This window comes from Amblyraja radiata, chromosome 2 (assembly GCF_010909765.2).
Source record: "Amblyraja radiata isolate CabotCenter1 chromosome 2, sAmbRad1.1.pri, whole genome shotgun sequence".
In the NCBI taxonomy this organism is placed as follows: domain Eukaryota; kingdom Metazoa; phylum Chordata; class Chondrichthyes; order Rajiformes; family Rajidae; genus Amblyraja; species Amblyraja radiata.
Window position 1 is genome coordinate 115,813,330 of NC_045957.1, and position 14,168 is coordinate 115,827,497.

The 14,168-nt window shown below is 40.4% G+C and overlaps 1 protein-coding gene across 3 annotated transcripts in view; it reads left to right on the forward strand.

Moving 5' to 3' along the window:
- The window catches only part of nup153 (nucleoporin 153), a 61,626-nt gene that overhangs the window by 16,608 nt on the left and 30,850 nt on the right, over positions 1–14,168 (forward strand). For all 3 annotated transcript variants that reach the window (XM_033013881.1, XM_033013885.1, XM_033013893.1), the window contains exons 3-12: positions 389–643; positions 3,121–3,260; positions 3,340–3,468; positions 7,257–7,373; positions 8,508–8,552; positions 9,219–9,272; positions 11,230–11,370; positions 11,829–11,884; positions 11,997–12,117; positions 13,904–14,041. In XM_033013881.1, the coding sequence (XP_032869772.1) occupies positions 389–643; positions 3,121–3,260; positions 3,340–3,468; positions 7,257–7,373; positions 8,508–8,552; positions 9,219–9,272; positions 11,230–11,370; positions 11,829–11,884; positions 11,997–12,117; positions 13,904–14,041 (1,196 nt within the window). The remainder of the gene's footprint in view (positions 1–388; positions 644–3,120; positions 3,261–3,339; positions 3,469–7,256; positions 7,374–8,507; positions 8,553–9,218; positions 9,273–11,229; positions 11,371–11,828; positions 11,885–11,996; positions 12,118–13,903; positions 14,042–14,168) is intronic.

The window sequence follows — 14,168 nt, forward strand, 5'->3', positions numbered from 1 at the left end:
TCTGTATCCATCCGTTCCAAAGCTCTTAATGCTGTTTGTCCGAATCTGCTTCTATTCCACAAACAAGTGAAAGTGGAGAACTAGATAGGTTCTTGATTAGTAATGGTGTCAAAGTTTCCAGGAAGATGTGATTGAGAGGGGATAAATAGATCAGCCATGATCAAATGGTGGAGCAGGCTCATTATGCCGAGTAGCCTAGGTCTGCTCTTATGTCATGTGAAATTATGGATGTTATGCATTGAAATGTTCATTTTCCATTCATGTTAACTTTGGTTCTCTTAGATCTGTGATAATTCATGACCTGAAGAGGAAACTACAATATGCAAGCTCACATTGAATTGTTTCTGTGATTAGATGATAACTTCTCATTTCTCATTTTTTTTTACAGTAAGCCCACCATCAAGCAAAACTGCTTTAAATTTCTCAGACATGCTGCTACTGCGACCCGCTCTTCATCGAACCCACTTTAATTGTGCGGCAGTAGATACACCAGCACATGATTGTCAACCATCCACGTCCGCTTCATTTCCCATTGGCAATTCAGGATTCTCACTGGTAAAGGAAATCAAAGACACTGGTTCTCTGCATGAAGATGATAACATCTCCACAACAAGTGGTTTCTCTTCCAGAGCCTCTGATAAAGGTAAAAGATTCCTCATAAATATTGCCTTTGAAAAATATGATTTTTGTGTAACTTGTGGAAGCATTTATAGCTTTTGATTAAATTGTACTTCGGTCATTTAGTATAATCGATAAGGTCACATGGCATTTGTTGATTAAACATAGAAACATAGGAAATAGGTGCAGGAGGAGGCCATTCGGCCCTACTAGCCAGCACCGCCATTCATTGTGATCATGGCATTGTGATTAAGGTTTAAAGTGTAGAGTCGATGCCCATCTATGTGAAAGATGTAATTAATTTACTCCCTTTACGAATTCTGCCTGCTCTACTTAATTTTCCCAGCAGGCCTGGAATAAATTTATTGAGAATAGTAGAAACCTCACTGGTGTGACCTGTACATTACCAGTCATAGCCTGTAAATTCATGTTTAATTTGCAGGTTAAGCCTCATTTAGAATTTTGGTTGTTACTCTGTACCATTGAGAAAAGATAGCTGTGTCACTGAAATGTATTTAGTTTAGAGATTCAGCGCTGTAACAGGCCCTTGGGCCCACAGAGTCCGCATCAACCAGCGACCGCTGCACATTAACACTACCCTACATGCACCAAGGACAATGGTACATTTATACCAAGCCAATTAACCTACAAACCTGAAGGTACACAAAATTGCTGGGGAAACTCAGCGGGTGCAGCAGCATCTTTGGAGCGAAGGAAATAGGCGACGTTTCGGGCCGAAACCCTTCTTCAGACTCACTGGTGTGACCTGTACATTACCAGTCATAGCCTGTAAATTCATGTTTAATGTGCAGGTTAAGCCTCATTTAGAATTTTGGTTGTTACTCTTTACCATTGAGAAAAGATAGCTGAGTCAGTCTGAAGAAGGGTTTCGGCCCGAAACGTCGCCTATTTCCTTCGCTCCATAGATGCTGCTGCACCCGCTGAGTTTCCCCAGCAATTTTGTGTACCTTCGATATTCCAGCATCTGCAGTTCCCTTTTGAACAACCTACAAACCTGTACAGCTTTGTAGTGTGGGAGGAAACCGAAGATCTCTTAGAAAATCCACATGCGTCACGGGGAGAACGTACAAACTCCGTACAGACAGTACCCTTGGTCAGGATCTCTGGCGCTGTAAGCAGTAGCTCTACCACCCGTGCCACCTGGTCACCAACAATTATTGAAGTGGCAACCAAAATGATTGTTTTATGAGATGCGGCTAAGAAAACAATCTAATCTCTATACATGAGCTCCCTGGGTAACAAATAGCCTGATGATTAGTACGGGTGTCAAGGGTTGGGGGGAGAAGGCAGGAGAAGAGGGTTCGGAAGGAGAGATAGATCAGCCAATATTAAATGGCAGGGTAGACTTGATCGGCCGAATGGCTTAATTCTGCTCCTATCACTTTAACCTCATTTATGAAATCAAACAACACAAATTCTTCTGTACATTTTTCAAATTAGTAATAATACGTTTCATGGTATTCATTAATATATGTTACATTAGTCTAATGGATGGTGGTAGGGTGATTATTTAATTAAATTAAAGAATTTGTGTGTGTGCGCCATATGCGTTACAAAAGAAAGCAGATATCTGACTTGCTGTGAGATCAGCTTGCGAACATTTCTTGGGAATGGAACCCTCGCGTAACCGAGGAGTTCCCCATATTGGTTGATTTATTAAGACTTTAAGATTAGATTTAGGAAGATGTTAGATTAATTTTCTGGTCTTGAAGCATAAGGTATCTTAATGTAAGTAAGTTGAGATTGAGTAAAAGAGAAATCAATGAATGGTAGAACAACACTTCAGACTGTGTGTACCTTGGCTTGTGGACATAAATATATGCTAACTAATCTTAAAGTGAAATTTGTGTTGCCACCACATTTTTTTTAAAGTATTTTTTTTAGTTGCTCAAGCTACAGATTTTCCTATAGTAAAACTATAAATAGCTAAAGGAGCATCATGTTGGTCCTTTACAGTGTCTGAATTGACCATGTACCTGGGTTGGTCTTCGGTAGTAATGTCTCAAATGCTCCACACCAGAAATGTACTCCTGTCATTGTGCCAAATTGACTTTATGCCCAGGTTTGGGGAGTTGAGCTTTGGGTTTCAACTCTTCATTGAGTTCATTACTCTTCTATACCAACTACCCAACTCTATTTTGGACCTGTGTCAGGTTGAGTGAGCTCTTCCCTTGTGTTGATTCTGTTGTTTCTTTTTCCTCTTCTAGTGACAATGTCCATTGTGACACAATTCCTTCTGCAACAGAACAGACTGTTGACTTTGGCACCTTCCTCACCACATGTCTGCTAAACTAATTGGTGTTTGTGACGAATATTACATATCTGAAGTGTTCATGTGTAGAAACAAAAATACTTCAAAAATATTCTAGTTAAGGATCTGTTCCACAATAATACTAATCAAATATACTAATCAAAGATGAACAGTACTTAAATGTATCAAAAATATTCTAGATTAAACATTTTATTGCTTTAATAATACAGATGTGATAACTTCAAGGAATGCTTCTTTACCGCCCTTGTGGTCTCCAGAGGGGGACCGCTTTCAGTCAGTCCCCCAACAACCTGCCACAAGCCTGAAAAGGCCATCTTTTAATCTCTCAGCTTTCGGAAGTTCGCCTCCAGTAAGTATATGTGATTGGATTGAATTTGTCTAACCATTACTTATTACACTGAAATTCAAAATGGTCTTGCTTTTTGCAGTCTTTTATCAGTACGTCATTATTAAATACAAGCCAACTTGGGGATTCCCCTTTCTACCCTGGCAAGACTACATATGGTGGAGCTGCAGCAGCAGGAAGGGCTCCTCAAATGCGAGGTACACCGTATCAGGTAAAGGCAATCGCAAGATTCTTTATCCTATTTTTTAATTAAAATTTTTTTTAAAACATACTTCACAATGGGAATTTTGAGAGTCCGATCAAAGGACAATCTTATTTTTTAATACTTTATATTAAGCCATAAGTTCACGCAGATGAAATCGTTGCAAGAGTTGTACGCTCTTTTAGTTTATTTTCAATGCAACAGGAAAGGTGTAAGAAGGAACTGCAAATGCTAGTTTGCACCAAAGATAGACACAAAATGCTGGAGCAACTCAGCTGGTCAGGCAGCATCTCCGGAGAATAGTAATTGGTGACGTTTTGCGTCAATGTATGCCCATACATTGTGTCCAGTGTCCCGCTCCCTGGCTCAGTCTGAAGGGTCTCCATCCGAAATGTCACCTATTCCTTTTCTCCAGAGATGTTGCCAGACCCGCTGAGTTGCTCCAGCGTTTTATGTATATCAACAGATGGGGAGCTTACCAAGAGATGCGCTTGAACAAAAAGTAAGCTGCTGGAGGAACTCGATAGTTCAGGCAGCATCTGTGGAGGGATTTTATATGTGAGGGAAATGGGCAGATGACGTTTCAGGACTAAACCCTGCATCACGACAGAGTGGAGAGGGGGGATAATTAGCATTAAGTGGAGGGAGCGAGTGGTGGTCTGGGGAGTTTGAGTTTAGTTTATTGTTATGTGTTTTAGTTTTTTATCACGTGTACCGAGGTCCAGTGAAAACCTTGTGTGATTACAATCGAGCTAACCACAGGGGTGGAAGGGTGAAGGATAATGGGCATATGGAACCAGAAAGGGGTGGAGTTAGGAGGCAAGAGGTAGGTTTATGAATGGAGGCAGATGAAAGTGAGAAAAAAGAAGGCAGGTGGAGTCAAGTGAGGCGACGATGAAGTTAAAGACGACTGCTGGAAGGTGACAAATCATCCTCTACGATAATCCATAACACTGGTGCCCCACGAGGATGCGTTCTCAGCCTCCTTTACTGTGCAGTATTTGGATGCACAGTCGTGGGTGTATAACTACATCAAATAATGATGAGACGGAGTACTTGAAGGAGATTAAAAACCTCGTGACCTCGTGGCAAGACCTTTCCCTCAATGCCAGCGAGCCCAAGGAGATTGTTATCGATTTCACAAATATACATCCAGCGCTGATGTACAAAATCTTCAAGTTTTTAGGAGTAAATATCACCAGCAACTTGTCCTGGACCATATAGAAGGACTGTCCAAGAAAGCTCACCAATACCTCTACATCCTTTGAAGACTTAGGAAGTTTGGCATGTCCCCAACAACTCTCAGCAATTCCTACAGATGTGCCGTAGAAAGCATTTTATCGGCATGCATCACAGCATGGTTTGGGAACTGCTCCATCCAAGACTGCAAGAAATTGCAGAGTTGTGGACGTAGCCATACCATGACACAAACCACCCTCTCTTCCATTGACTCCATCTACACATCACACTCCATCTACACATCATACCAACATAATCAGAGACCACCCCGGTCACTCCCTCTCTTTCCCTCTCCCATCAGGGGATAGGTGCAGAAGTATGAAAACACGTATCTTAAGATTCAGGGACAGTTTATTCCTGCTGTTTGTTATTGGGCATCTAAATCATCCTATCACCAACTATAGAGCAGTCCTGATCTACCACATTGGAGAACTTCAAACCATCTTTAATCGGAGTTACTGGACTTTATCTTGCACAAAACATTATTCCATTTATCCTGTATCTGTACACTGTGGACGGCTTGATTTCTCTGACTGGAAAGCACGCAACAAAAAAAGCTTTTCACTAACTCGGTACGTGTGACAATAATAAACTAAACTAAAGGCTGCCAGTGCTACAATCTGATAAGTAAGGAAGGTGATGATGTTAAGGTGAGTGGTGGATAGAACCAGGAGCTGGCGTGGGGAGGAAGAGTGTGGATGAACTGTTTGTGAAGTAAGTAGAATGAGGAAGGAGGACAAAAATGGGTGATTGGAGCAGACAGGAGAGGTTTGTGAAAGGCATGAGGATCAGGGGGGTGGAGAACAGCCAGGAGAGGTCGTAGAGCATGGAAACAGGCCCTTTGGCCCACCCTGTTCATGCTGACCATGCTGTACTCCACGCCTGCATTTAGCCCACATCCCTTGGCGGCACGGGAGAGTTGCTGCCTTACAACGAATGCAGCGCTGGAGACCCGGGTTCGATCCTGACTACTGGTGCTGGCTGAACGGAGTTTGTACCTTCTCCCCGTGACCTGCGTGGGTTTTCTCCGAGATCTTTGGTTTCCACCCTTTCCACTGAATAACTGAATTGTATACTCTTCACCTGTGTGGCCTCTTCGCCTATGGGGAGAAGGCAGGAGAATGGGGGTTAGGAGGTAGAGATAGATTAGCTATGATTGAATGGCGGAGTTGACTTAATGGCCGAATGACTTAATTCTGCTAATCACTTTTGACCATATGACCTAATTCTCTTGCACTATCCTACGCACTAGGGACAATTTAACCAAAGCCAATTAACCTACAAACCTGTACGTCTTTGGAGTATGGGTCGAAAAACCCACAGGGAGAACGTACAAACTCCGTACAGACAGCACCAGTGGTCAGTCACCCGGGTCTCTGGCACTGTAAAGCAGCAACTCTGTCACTGTGCCGCTCTTGTAAATGTATCTATAGACATTAGAATTTAAGCAATATTCTGTAAGAATTTTCGCCTAAACTTGTTTTAAATCTGCTTCACATGTAAGCAGATCGGAAAGGCAACAGTTATTAATTTGTTACCATGGTGAGTAAATTGCTGCACAGCTTTTTCCATTTTCTCCCGATTTGTCTTGCACTGAGTGGTGATATGTCACACTTTATGCGCCAAGTCAGTCTGTTACGTAGCATATTGGCAGGATTAAATTTCTTGCCTCCAGTGATCAGTCCATCTGTTCGCTGCCTGTCAACTCATTACTGTTGTGGTTTTAGTTCTTGTTTTGTTTTCAGCACAAGTTGTACTGAGTTTTCAGTTGGCAGCTGGCAAGATCAGTACACAAACTCTCACAAGTGCTTTGATTGATGCAAGTTCTGAAGCAGTTTGACATTGTGGACATTTCTTCCAGGCTGACATTTCTTGAGTCTGATTTTCGAAATATATTTAAAACTGGGATCATTAAAATGTTTAGGTATTAAGATATTTAGGGTTGTTGCAGGAAGGTGATGCAAAGATCGATCGTGATCATTTTGAACCCACAAGAGGCTGAATAGCCTGTGTTCTGTACTTCAACTCCAATTTTTCGCGTAATCCTTAAAGATTGGGTAGAAAATTGGCTTAATCGGACGCATGTCTACTTTGGCTCAGTTTAAGTTCTTACTCCTATCTGTAGTAATAGAATACGTCAAATGTATGCTTGTGGTAGGCACTGAGAGAAGTAGATATTCCATACGGCGATAGACATAAAATGCTGGAGTGACTCAGCGAGGCAGGCAGCATCTCTGGAGAGAATGAATGGGTACTGTTTCGGTTCGAGACCCTTCTTCAGACTAAAGAAGGGACTCAACCCGAAACATTACCCATTCCTTCTCTCCAGAGATCGTGACTGTCCCGCTGTGTTCACTCCAGCGTTTTGTACCTATCTTCGGTTTAAACCAACATCTGCAGTTCCTTCCCACAAATACTTTATTTCATGCTTTTGATTTTGATTATGATTAATTTTTGAGGTGGAATGTTGTGTTTCCTGGCTCTGTTATCTTTCTCCACAGAAATGAATAGTATCCTGAAGCATTGTTGAAATAAACTCTGATATTTTTGAACCCTAGGTTCCAATAAGGAGACAGATGAAAGCAAAACCAGCAAGTTCGACATCTTACGGAGTCACAAGTGCCACAGCCAGACGCATTCTCCAGTCTTTAGAAAAGATGTCGAGTCCCTTGGCAGTATGTTCTCATAATTTGAATTTCAGATATTTGTTGTACTGTTTGATTTTTTTAAAGTTTGTTTGATGTTGACACTGGCAAACCTTTTCAACATGGGTTAATCTTTTAAAGATCCTCCAGCACTTTGTGTTTTATTTTTGTGCTATCAGGTAGTTTTGTTTTCCTACAAAATGAGTGCCATTCACTCCTGGAGCCGACACAATGTTTAGGAATGTTCATTTCAACTGGATAGAATAAAAATGTAGATGAGGGGAAAATCTTGGCTCAGTAAAAGAACTGATCATCAAAACAAAGATAGACACAAAAAGCTGGAGTAACTCAGCGGGACCGTCAACATTTCTGGAGAGATGGAATGGGTGATGTTTCTGGTCGTGACCCTTCTTCAGAGGGTCACAACCAGCATCTGCAGTTCCTTCTTACACTGATCATCAAAACATTGTGTTCAAGCCCTAGTTGGCAGCTTGAGCACACCATTTAGATTAATGTTTGTTGAGTAACTCAGCGGGGCAGGCAGCATCTCTGGAGAGAAGGAATGGGTGCCGTTTATTAGTTACACGAACATTAATTTAAATGTTACTATAAAATATTAAGTTTCCTGGACGTCTTTTCCATTTTTAATCTTTGGGGATCCTTTAGAGCGGCACGGTGGAGTTGCTACCTTACACCGCCAGAGACCTGGGTTTGATCCAGACTGTGGGTGCTTGTTTGTTCCTTTTTTATATGTTCTACCTGTGAACTGCGTGGGTCTTCCCCAGGAACTCCGGTTTCCTCCCACACTCCATAGACGTACAGGTTTGTAGGTTAATTGACTTGGTAAAATTGTCTCTAGTGTTTGTAGGATAATGTTAATGTGCAGAGATCGCTGGTCGGCATGCACTCGGTGGGCCGAAGGGCCTGTTTCAGTTCTGCATCTCTAAGCTAAACTAAAAATGTATACTGAATGAAAGAAATGAGCAGAGTGAGTACATGAGACTTTGTACAGACAGCACGTGAGTTGCCATTCAGTGATATCAGTAGGTGACACCTTAAGTTGGGATTGGGTATTGATATAAAGAAATATAAAAGGAGAAGGGAATGAAAAATACAAATAGTAAAGTATAAAACTTTGTAGCATCTGATGTATTGTGATTTCAGGATGCTAAAAGGATTCCATCTGCAGCAGAATCTCCAATATCGACGGTAAGTGCAAAAAAGTTGTCATTGATGAAGAGTTCACACTTTGGAATTAATTGACTTAATAGCTGTTGGCAAACTTGTTTTGAGATGAGTTGTGATTTATAACTTTATGAAAGATACCAAATCATTATAATGGGCGTTTTGTCATGTATAAATTCCACCTTCTCACAGTTTTTATAAGATGGAATATTGTAGTAATGAGCCTATATTAGTTGTTTGTAAAGTGCTTTTAAATGCACTAAGGATCAGAATAGCTCTTTACTAATGCTTCCATTCAAGTAATGTGCTGCAAATTGTACACACAGTCATTGAAATGCTTCAAAATAGCCAAAAAGATAAGTTAATAGAACTCCATTTCTCACTAAGTAAGAAGCAGAAAATTCATAAAAGTTGCGGTGGAAGGAAGCTCTTTTTAAATTAAAAAAAGCCTATTCCTGATTATTGTACACAAAACCTTCGAAGCAAAAAAATACCTGGTTTAAAGCTCACATTTTAAAAGTAGGCAGATTTTGGTGAACACTTTGAACTCTTTAATAAAAATCATTTTATTAACTGTCTTTTTCTCATTCTGCAAGTTTTACTCTCTTCTCCCTCCTGTTTGTATGCAATTAATACTTTAATGATCGTTTAAAACTCTTGCTAATACTTACAATGTTAATTTTGCTTCAGCCTTTGGAGAGAAGTACCATAGATCTGACTGGATGGCAGTCCAAGTTGAGAAAGGTATATATGAACTTTTACAAATCTAAAAATTTGATTTCAAGATATTACTTAGACAATTTATTTTCGCACAAAAGCTTGTGCTCTTGTATCTTTTAATTAGGGCGTGTTTGAAATGTTTGGCCGTAAATTAAATATTTAATCTTGTATAGTCATAGAATAATACAGCATGGAAACAGACCCCTCAGCAAAACTCTTCCATCTAAACTGATCTTGTTTCCCCGAGTTTGAACCAGATCCCTCTCAACCTTTCATATCCCTGTACCTGTTCAAATGATTATTAAAGGTTGTAGTTGTACCTGCCTCTACCACCATCTCTGGCAGCTCATTCCATATATCTGCCATATATTTCTGTGTGGAAATATTTGTCCTTCATATCCCCTTTAAATTTTCCCCTTCTCACATTAAACCTAAGCCATCTAGTCTTAGACTTCCCTGCCGTGGGACAAAGACCGTGTATACCCGATTAATGCCCCGCATCATTTTATAAATCTTTGTTTGGTTTCCTTCATTCCTATCTTCAATCTCTTCTTATAACTCAAGCTCTCAATGCAAACAACATGCTTGTAAATTCCTTTGTACCCTCTCTAGTTTAATATCATCCTTATTATAATAAGACATGCCTGGCTGCAGAACTGCATAAAACACTCCAAATGTGGTACAACCAACTTTTGATACAACTGTAATATATTGTCCCTGAACCACAGGGAGAGGTTGAGCAGGCTGGGACTTTATTCTTTGGAGCGCAGGAGGATAAGGGGTAATCTTATAGAGGTGTATAAAATAATGAGAGGAATAGATTGGGTAGATGCACAGATTCGTTTACCCAAAGTAGTGGTATCAAAAACCAGAGAACATGGGTTTAAGTTGAGAGGGGAAAGATTTAATAGGAACCATATGGGCAACGTTTTTTATTCAAATGGTGGTCGGTGTATGGAATGAGCTGCCGAAGGAGGTAGTTGAGGCAGATACTATCGCAACATTTGAAGAAACATTTGGGCAGGTACATGGATAGAATAGGTTTAGAGGGATATGGGCCAAAAACAGATAGGATTGACTAGGATGGTCGGCGTGGGCAAGTTTGGCCGAAGGGCCTGTTTCCAAGCTGAGTGACCCCGACTATAACCTCCCAGACCAGTCTACCCTGCCATGCCTTGTCATAGGCCATGCTAAAATCCATGTAGATAATGTCTCCCGCTCTTCCCTTGTCAATCCTCTTATTCACTTCTTCAAAAAAAACTTAATTATATTGATGAGACATGATTTGCCATGCCATTGAATAATCTAGTTTGTACATAAGTGAAAGAAAGTCTTGTGTTGGTTATGGCCTGTTTAAATACTTCTGTTTAACTGATGATATTGAAGACATCTGCTTCCATACAGCATCGCCCCTTGCAGCATGCCAGTATAGATACCTGCTTGAAAGGCTTGACAGTGCTCGTAATACTTTGAGTGCTGCAGCTGTGATGAGGAATAGGGCAGTGGCAACAGAGGCCAAATGAGCTGAAGTTGCAAAAGCGCAATCCTGCCAGAGCAACTGTTGACAGTATAGTCAGCTGTTACTGGGCAAAAGTAGTTCAATTGTCCACATACAATACTGTGCTGTTTCTACAGTAAACCATTTCATGCTTGATTTGGCAAAAGGAAGGAGAAGGATTTTTGGAAGAAGGGCTGCCACTATACTACAGATTTTGTTTTTTTGTAAACTTATAACTGCTTGTTTTCAGTTTGCTTGGTGGAAATTGTTTGGTCCTTTCAAATATTTCCACAGCAAACAGCATTTAGAATTCATGGCTACGAATTTGATGCATAATGACGTAGTTGCAAATGTAGCTAAATGAATCGGTCTGAAGAAGCTGACCTGAAACGTTGCCTATTCCTTTTCTCTAGCATTTTGGGTCTAACTTCGTAGCTAAATTAAAAGTGATGTTAATCTATAAATTCCTACTTTTATTTTCAGGTAGAAACCCAGTCTCCTCCTGTCCAGAAACTTCAGACTCCTACAGTTGTTACGGCAAATAGATCCATGTTTTACAAGCCATCTCTTACCCCCGGATGGCAGAGTAATAGACATATTAACAAGACTGAAGTCCGAAACAATGTAAGAAATTAATCTTACTTTTTAAATTTCCTTGTGTTATCTGTCTAACAGCTTAATCAGTTTTTGCTGCTAATTAATGAATGCTTATTATTTTTCATATTTCAAATCTATGCTAACCACCATGTTAAAATAATTTATAGTAATTTGAAATAGACACCATGACACCATCTAAAGCAAATCCAGTGGCACTATTTTTTTTAAAAAAATTCACTTTACTCTGTTGAACTCTGAAAATCATTATGTAATGGGAAAATTCTGAATTATAAAAAATAGTTTAAATAGAGGAATAAGTCATTACAAAGTGTCATTAGCATTGAACAGTTGTCCTTGTCATTCAAAAACATGCAAATGTGCTTGGGCCCAGCCAAAGCTAAAATACTATTAAGAAATTTTTTAAGTTAGAATGAGAATGAAAATATTATGTCCAAGAATTAAATTCCATCGGTTTGTGATTACAGAGACTTAAGGAAAAGTCGCCTGTACCTTCTGAAGTAAGCCTTCAAGCAGCAAAAAGGTATGTTACCTGCAATTCCAGCAATCGTTTATTGCAGACAGGCATTTTGAAATATTTTATCATTCGCTAATCAGCAATTCCGAGACTTTCTCCCTTTTTATTTGCATTGTAGTGATACAAGCTGCTCATATCAAGCAACTGTTTCTCATGCAACTAATGGCCTTGTGTCTGGAGGAGCTGGAGGAAAAATGAAGAGAGAAAAGGCACATTACTCATCAAGAGCGGGAAAGGAGGTTAGAATAAATTGTCTCCAGGTTTGCTTTATTATGCCTTGTGTATCAGCATTAAATATCTCTGCAAGTACAGGTTGAACACCAATTTCCTAGTAACTGATAGTCCGCCCAGCCCTATAATCCGGACAAAATTTGGCATTGAAATTCCCTGAGTGTGTCATGATGCTCTTTCTGGTCGTGTCTCTCTGTGGTGAACGAATTCACTATGCTCTCAATCTTCCCTCCTAACTGTTTTGCAAAGACAACATAGTAAACCCGCGATTTAACGAACCTCTCGTAACATATGTCGGATCTAGCGGACAGACCGAGCAGGACCCATCCCCGACTCGCCCTGCCGAGCCTGTTTAGAGCTCCGGCTTCCGACATCACTCCCTATGTGCACCATCAAGCCCTTCCTCGCCCACCGAAAGGACGCAAAGTGCATGAGTAACTCAATAGGTCAGGATCTCTGGAGGACACGGATAGGTGACATCAGGACCCTTCCTCAAACGGCGGAGTTACTCCAGCACTTTGGTTCTAACATTAGAATCAGGCAGCAGTAGGTAGTTGATATGGCTGCTGTTCCGGATAAAATCAGTGTGAGAGAGTACTTGGGGTTTCACATTCCCAATTTTGATATTCATTTTCACATATTGACAAGTGATGAAGTTCAAGTTCAAGTTCAAGTGAGTTTATTGTCATGTGTCCCTGTATAGGACAATGAAATTCTTGCTTTGCTTAAGCACACAGAAAGATTGAAGAAGGACCAGAGATTAATAAACTAACATTAACCTTAATTTAAAATGACAATGATTGATATAATTGGTCTAAACTCTTATAGATTCTAAACTCTTATATATTTGTGCTTTTAAGTGCTGGAGAATTGTCATTGTTAGTCCCCAAATTCTTCCCATGTTGTATATCCCAAGCAATTAAATTGTTCTTTGCAACTTATATTTTGGCAAAGGATGATTCCTTTCAAACAGTTCTTGGCTCCCTTGGCTGGCCCAGGGAGAAGGAAGGATGAAATGAGAATCATTCATTGGCTGCGAGTGTTCATGAGGAGTAAAGCAAACAAAAAATTGCCAAGGCCATAATTTTAATAGTCCAGGATAATGAACTGGAGTTGCCGCGGAAAAAAACTAGACAAAACAATGGCTGTAGCTGAATCCATCTAATGGAATTTGAGCTGTTGAGCAGTATCACAGGAAATTCGATCAAAATCAAAATTTCGCTCAAGTTCTTCAAGTTAACACATCACCACAATGATTTAAGTGGTTTTGAACATTGGGGTTAAATTGTGAGCTTTGAGATCCTATTTCTTGTTTCATGAGAGCAGTAGATCGGGTGGATGCACGGAGTCTCTTGCCCAGAGTTGGGGAATCGAGAACCAGAGGACATAGGTTCACGGTGAAGGGGAAAAGATTTAATAGGAATCCGAAAGGTGACTTTTTCACACAAAGGGTGGTGGGTGCATGGAACAAGCTGCCAGAGGAGGTAGTTGAGGCTGGGACTATTCCATCGTTTAAGAAGCAGTTAGACAGGTACATGGATAGGACAGTTTTGGAGGGATATGGACCAAGCGCAGACAAGTGCGACTAGTGTAGCTGGGACATTGTTGGCCGGGGTGGGCAAGTTGAGCCGAAGGGCCTGTTTCCGCACTGTATCACTATGATTCTGCATGCATAACTTACAAATAGCATTTAACGTATTTTAACTTGCTATTTACAAGAGTTATGCAATATGTCTGGAGATTGTCAAATGACAATGTATTAAAATAATGAATGCAATATTGTGCCCTCTGCAGGTCCAGGTCCCAGCCCTTGTACTTCCCGAAATATCTTTGCCAATTAAAACTACGGCATTGCCTACTTTCAACTTTGGCTCCCCGTCTGCTGCACCCTCACCTATAACACCAGCAGTAACAAAAACTCTTTCTAGCAAGGTAGAACACTCTTGCTTGTTGCTCTCTTTTTGTTGCCAGCTTTTCCACAAAATGTCTCGCGGTGATTGTAGATCATATCCAATCTATAGTAATTTATATCATGGATTTCATCTGCAATATTTTGATG